The following is a 7,168-nucleotide window of genomic DNA, read 5'->3' on the forward strand; positions in this document are numbered from 1 at the left end:
CTTTTTGCATCATTTCATTGCAGAAACGGAGAATTGACCTTCTTATCAATTTCTTGAGGTTTGTGCTAACGTAAGAACCTCGGCACTACACAAAACACGCAGCGCGAGACAGGCCACAACACTTATAGTTCTTACAAAAAATTAAAAGGGGTTTTAATTTACCTTTTAAGTCGACCGGTTTCGGGCTCGACGTTGCCCATCTACAGGACGATGTCCGACTGATTACGTTAGGCACTAATACAATCGTACTGCGTACAGTACTCGTCGACGAAAATGCTGTTGTTCTACTGAATTCTCAGCTTTGTCAGGTTGAAGAGGGGTGACTGTATCGGGGCATCGTCTACATTCATGAGAGGACGATTCGCTGTCGCAATGTACATAGACCCCCATGCGTTTGACTGTGTAGACTTTCTAACATTCTTCACCAGCTTAGCATTTTCCCAATCCGCAGCATGGTCCAAATGAGTGGTGTGTACTGCCACGCTTGATTCATTGGTCCGTTTGTTTTCGACCGCGTGTTTATGTTCACGAGGACGAATTTTGAACTTCCGGCGAGTTTGCCCAATGTACACCGCAGGGCAGTTTTGACACGGTATTTGGTAGATCCCAGATTTTTCATCCGCCGGGACCTTGTCTTTCAGGTTGCACAACAGGTCTTTCAACGTGTTACTGCTTTTGTACACAGCCTGATATCCATGGTGCTCAAGGGTTGCATGAATCGAGTTCGAAATTTTTGGGTAGAATTGAAATTAACCCCTTTTATTTTTTTGTAAGAACTATAAGTGTTGTGTCCTGTCTCGCGCCGCGTGTTTTGTGTTGACCTTCTTACCATACTAAAATTCAGCTCATTACTACAAATCTAGTACAGTAGACGTTCGCTCGGTGCAAACGCTTTAACTGCAATGCTTTTTAACTGCAAGTCCGTTAAGTGCAACAATTTTGCAGTTATCGCACCGCTATCCGTTAAAATAAAATGTCAACAGCGATGTGATGTTTTTCGCATGCACTTTTGCTGCAATGCGATGTTTTTCACATGCACATTGGTTGCATTCTGCAGCAACTGACAGTTCTTTGACGTCTGTCAGTTGTTGCAGGTATCGAATTTCATTCGGTAAGTGAAACGTAAACATGTTGCACTTATCGAACCTCTACTGTACTTAACCGATCTGTCCTATTCCAAACTCCATCCAAATGTCGCTGCTGAACACCGTCACAAGCTGCAACAGTTGATGCAGCCTCTGTACTGATTTCGCAAACAGCTTCAGATCGTCCATAAAGAAGGTGTGGGTTATTCTTGTACTCCTTCCCCCACTTTTCAGTTCAGGTAGCCATAGTTGCATTGGTTGAGTGTTCTGCTGAGGGGGTTCATCGCAAGGCAGAACCATAGCGGACTAAAGGTATCGCCTTGAAATATCCCTGATGCTGAGAGTTCTGGACCGCAACACAGCTGTTTCGTCGGTAATTTGTAGGGATGTGCTTTATATCCCCATAGCGTGTTGCATCAGCCTGATGACGTTCCCGTCTACCTTGTACAACTGCAGTACCGTCAAACGGGGTGACTTGCAACACTTTTCAGCTTCAATTAACAAAAAATGTTGATTAAACTCAATTTTAAAATTCAAACTATTTGTAATAGTTTTAATAGCCGGCCCCTCTATAAAATAGAGTGAACAAATTATAGATTGATTTATTTTTTCATGTTGAAAAGGCCAAATAAGGTCGTTTTTTGATAAAAGACGTCGTGCGGGGTGACTTGCAACACCCAATGTAAATCCCTTTTCAAACACGCAGATATTAATTTTTAGTTTCAAGCATATTTGATAAGTATTCTTGCTACTATTGTGATATCGTTTGGACTGACATGCTTATTTTTGCATTTGTTTTTACATAGAAAATTGAATTGTGAATTTTTATATGGAAATATTGGGGTCAAATACACCAAATTACTAATTTTTAATTTACCATAAGTTTTAATGTATTTTTCAGTTCATATGATGATCCTTCAGACTTTTGCTGGTGAATTATTAGTTAAACAACAATATTTCGTTTTTCTGGACTTTGAATTGTTAAGAAAATGAGTGTTGCAAGTCACCCCGTCTAGGTACAATATTTCAAAACATATGAATATAACAAAGATATTGTAATATTTTTATAAAGTAAAATGGAAATTCATATAGCTCATTATGTATACAATCCGCATATAGAATATTATTTTTGGGAAATTTTGTTTTCATTGTTTTGCAGGCAACGATTTGAGGCTCACGGTTTTGTTACTTTTTGAGACTAATGTTATATTTATGAATATTTTGTTGGAACTATTTTCATAAAAGTAAAAATCGTGGCTACTACTCAGATAGTATGTGCACTTTATAGTTCAACTGAGTTTTGGTATGTAAACGTCCGATTTTTATGTTTTGTTGATAAACATAGACAGAAGACATCAAGTGTTGCAAGTCACCCCGCTGTTGCAAGTCACCCCGTTTGACGGTACCTTAACAAGGTACGAGTGCGCTACCGAGTCGTACGCCTTCTTGTAGTCGATGTACGCCATGCTCAGGTTCCTCTGCTTTTCGGTGGCTTGACCCACAATGACTGCGTCTATGATGACCTGGTCTTTACAGCCTTGAGTGCTTTTGCGGGGCAGCAAAACGGTGAGTCGACAAGGAGAGCGTCCAATATAGCTTTGGTCCTCACAAGTTCCTACCTCATGCTTCCACGGGTCAAGCGATGACAAATACCGCCACTCGCCAGCTAAGAGTTGTGTGCTTAGCTGGTAGTGCAGCCTGGGCACTGTTGTCCTTCTGACTTCAGCTAGATTGAGGAGGTACGATCCGAGTGTCTGTTCACCAAGGAGGTGCGGCTCAAACAGCGTATGTTCTGACATCCAGCGGCTGAGTAAGAAACGCTGCACCACGCCCAGCTAGATCCAAGGTGGTAGCCCCATCAGCGTGGTCGTCCCAGTGTTGGTTGGGACGTTAAACAGAGGGAATCACGGGAATATTCTCACGAGCGAGCGTGAGGTGGTCGAGAGGTGGCGGCAGCATTACGATGAGCACCTCAATGGCGACGTTGCAAGTACCGAAGGTGGCGTGGTAACGGATCTAGGAGTATGTGCACAGGACGAAAGACTTCCGGCCCCTGACCTTCAAGAGATTGAGGAGGAGGTTGGCCGGTTGAAAAACTACAAAGCCGCTGGAGCAGATCAACTACCAAGCGAGCTTCTAAAATACGGTGGAGAAGCACTTCATATCGACGGTGATGAAATCGAGGCGGTTGAAGAATTCGTGTATTTGGGCTCACTGGTGACCGACGACAACGACACCAGCAGAGAAATTCAGAGGCGCATTGTGGCAGGAAATCGTTCTTACTTTGGACTCCGCAGAACTCTACGATCGAATAAAGTTCGCCGTAACACGAACTTAATCATCTACAAAACGTTGATTAGACCGGTCGTCCTCTATGGGACTTGGAGAAGGCGAATGAACCACGAGCTGCATCAGCTGCTGGGAGAACCAACCATCGTCCATACCGCGAAAATCGGGAGGCTATGGTGGGCGGGTCACGTCATCAGGATGTCGGATAGCAACCCGACTAAAATGGTTCTCGAGAGTCATCCGACCGGTACAAGAAGACGTGGAGCGCAGCGATCTGCGGACCTTACGCAGAGTGCGGAACTGGAGACAAACAGCCATGGACCGAGTGGAATGGAGGCAGCTACTATGTACAGCAGAGGCCACCCCGGCCTTAGCCTGACCGGTAAGGTAAGGTAAGTGTTTTTGCGACACCCTTTTTGTTTCTAGGTCATCACGTTCAATGTATCCAGCCCATCAGAACTCCTTCTCGACGTATCGCTCGATTTTGTCCTCTCCTCTCCCAATTCCCTCAGCGCTTCCAGTTTGATGCAGATCTTACTAGCTATCTGGATACGGCTGTGCAATCTGGAAACAAATTTCGGAAAAAAAAACTTTTCCTCTAAATTGTTTTCCGTTAAATGATACATTCCGGTGAATGGTTTTCCGGTAAACGGTTCATTCCAGCAAATGGCATTCCGGGTAATGGTTTTCCGGGTAATGCCGTAGAGCCTCTTGTACATACATTTATTTGTTCAACATGACATTTAACCCTCTAATACCCAAATTTTTGATTTTGATCTAAATATCATTTTTCGTCATCTAAAATCGATTTAAACATGTTTTGGAAGATGATTCTTTTTAATTCTCGATTTCGTGAATTTCAGTTTTTGATTTTTCTAATTTTTATTTTTGAACATCCCCAAAGTTTTATATTTTTCCTGGAAGCCTATTTGGGATACGGATTTTTTAAGATGAAAACATTTTGAGATTTTATGATTATCATTTAAATATTTTTATTTTAAATTTTTTCCATAGAAAATTTTATTTTCCGTGTAATTTTAAGGAAAATAATCTTAGAGTGTATTCAATTCCCTTAAACTATAAAACTAGGATAGAATGATTTGGGAAAAATTTAAAATATGTTAATTGTAGCGATTGAATACAAAATAAACAATGACTTCTAGAAGGTGACTAAAACATCAATTTTTCAATGATTTTTAAAAAATGTAAATATGCTTCAAAATACACCAAAAACCATTTTGAGATATACAAAACAGTCCAAAATATTAGCAAAAAATATAAAAATTTTGATTTTCCACGAAACAAAAATTACAAAAATGCTCAAACTGTACCCCGTCTAAAGGCGGGGTTGGGTATTAGAGGGTTAAGACAAGACATAATCAACAATAGTACGCCACATAACTCGGTTTGTGGGTGTCGCTCTCCATCCTCGGTCGCGCCCAATGCACCTGGTCCGCCCATCGTGCTCTCTGCGCTCCACGCCTTCTTGTGCCAACCAGATCAGTTGCAAACACCAGCTTTGCATTCTTGCAACATGCCCTGCCCACCGTATCCATCCGGCTTTGGTCACCTTCTGGATGCTGGGTTCGCCGTAAAGTGCAGCGGAGCCTCTTGTAATATCTCTAAAGAATCCTTTAGGGATTCGTCTCAGGATTTCGGATCCCAATATTTCATCTCAGAATTCCGTATTCCAAAGTATTGTTTTAAGAATTCCTCCAGCAACTCCTCTTGGGAACTTTTCATAGATTCCTCCCGGGATTCCTTTAGGGACATCTCCAGAATACTTCCTGGATTTCTTCAGAGATTTGTTCATGATTTTTTTTATCAATAACTGCGCGGGACAATTCCTTATAGTCGGTTGGGAATAAAAAGGAACGTTTAACGTTAGAATGTGGTTACTACTAAAAACTATTAAGGGGCTGTCCATTTATTACGTAAGGCATTTTTTACGATTTTTTGACTCCCCCACCCCCCCTTGTAAGATTTTTTGCATGAAGCCCTAAATATTTTTGTATGACTCGTAAGATTTTTCAAACCCCCACCTCCCCCAGAAACCCTTACGAAATTAATGGACAACCCCTAAAGACTTAGGTGTGAATGGGAGACCTGGGAATCACCTTTGGTCGGTGATGCGATCCATGGATGTAGGGCATCTATTGACCAATCCAAATTCCTGTGTGATAGTGGTTTGTGTTCAGATTTTCCGTGTTAATCTATCTGTAAGAACTTTGTAAACATCTTTTGTTCTCAGGTATATGGATAGGCTTGCAGTAGGTTTCGTGAGACTTTTTTTGGACAACTCAATAGGGTTTTTTATGTGATTATTTTTTACAGTGATTTCACATTTTGGTGCTTGGATGCCAGTATCGTAAGGGGTGAAGGTGAAGGTGAAGCGGCACAGTTCGCTTGGTTGCACATAGCTTGTAGGCGTTATATGATAGATTGGCACTGTGCTGTAGGAGCTGAAAGAAGATGACACGGCTTTTTTTTTAATCCCTTCATGGTTTTAGCAATCGCTATGAACATATGATTTATGCATATGTAAAGAAGATAGAAAGATAGATAGAAAAAATACAATGTATAGACGGGCCATGGATTGAACCTAGGAGCTTCTGTACACGGATTAGAAGCGGTAGCCATTAACCGAGCAGGAGCAAATAACTGACGCATAACTGCAGCATGCCTACGTCAGGTATTATACCAAGAGTGTCGCCCGCGCCCTGCTCATCTCAGATGTGTTAACATCAAGGATCGATTACCCCGAACCTAAAACAACTGATTCAGGGGGTGAATTCTGCAGTTGTTTTTCATATTCATTCTGGACCCCTGGGACCACTCTAATACCCCCCCCCTTCGACTATCAAATTTAATTCAATATTTCAATTGCAAGGAGTTCGGAAAAAACATATAGCACCCAAATTACGCTAGTTAAGATTTATGACTGAAAAATACTAAAACTAAACGTATCCAACTACTCGTGAGCAAACAATTGATAGGAATCAGTAAATAAAGCAAATTCGCAGCAGAGAAAATCAATTACCTTTACCTTTAATGCAAATCGTACAACATCCCTTTGGCGACTTGTTTGGTCTTGTCCAAGCCAACCAAAATCTCGCCCAGTTTGAGTGCGAAATCAAATGCAGTTCCGGGGCCACGACTTGTTACCAGATTTCCATCGACCACCACCGTTTTATCCTCAACGTAGCTGATGGTGAACAAAAGTAGCTGGTTGAACGTTCTCTTGTAAAAGTGAAGTGATTCGAGTGATACTTACGTGTACTTTCCGGCGAATTCATCCTTGAAGGAGGGATACGATGTCAGAGTTTTTCCGAGAGCAACAGAGTGGGTCAGAAGAACGGTCGGAGCTGTAATTGCACAAACCCAGGAAAACAATCAATAAGCTAAAGAAAGGGTTTAAATTTAAAATTTACCTGCGCAAATAGCTGCGATGAGCTTTCCTTTGGATTCAAACGACTTCAGCACTTCTCCCAGCTTGGTGGATCCCGCCATAGCCTTGGAACCACCCAAGCCGCCCGGAAGGGCGATGGCATCAAAATCGTCCTAGAATAAAAAAGGTTTTATTTATAAAAACATTACAAATGTGATCCTATCATATACGTACATTGGCGGCTTCCTCCAGCGTAGTATCGGCGTGGATAACGACATCCCGTGAGCACTTGACCGTTTTATCAGACAAGCCTGCAACCGTAACGTTGACCTACCGGGACAATGAAAAAACAAATGGAAAATGGAAGGTGACCTTCGGCACATTCCGCAGAAGCCGCTAACGAAGC

General features: G+C 41.9%; 1 protein-coding gene across 1 annotated transcript in view; it reads right to left on the reverse strand.

Annotated features, from left to right (window-relative positions):
* Window positions 1-6,293: 6,293 nt before the first annotated feature.
* LOC109431398 (protein dj-1beta) overlaps window positions 6,294-7,168 on the reverse strand; it is a 10,871-nt gene continuing 9,996 nt past the window's right edge. The window contains exons 3-6 of the mRNA XM_062845656.1: window positions 6,997-7,092; window positions 6,806-6,935; window positions 6,649-6,739; window positions 6,294-6,579 (exon numbers count right to left, since the gene is read on the reverse strand). Coding sequence (XP_062701640.1) covers window positions 6,423-6,579; window positions 6,649-6,739; window positions 6,806-6,935; window positions 6,997-7,092 — 474 coding nt within the window. The 3' untranslated portion in view covers window positions 6,294-6,422. The remainder of the gene's footprint in view (window positions 6,580-6,648; window positions 6,740-6,805; window positions 6,936-6,996; window positions 7,093-7,168) is intronic.

This window comes from Aedes albopictus, chromosome 1 (assembly GCF_035046485.1).
Source record: "Aedes albopictus strain Foshan chromosome 1, AalbF5, whole genome shotgun sequence".
NCBI lineage: Eukaryota > Metazoa > Arthropoda > Insecta > Diptera > Culicidae > Aedes > Aedes albopictus.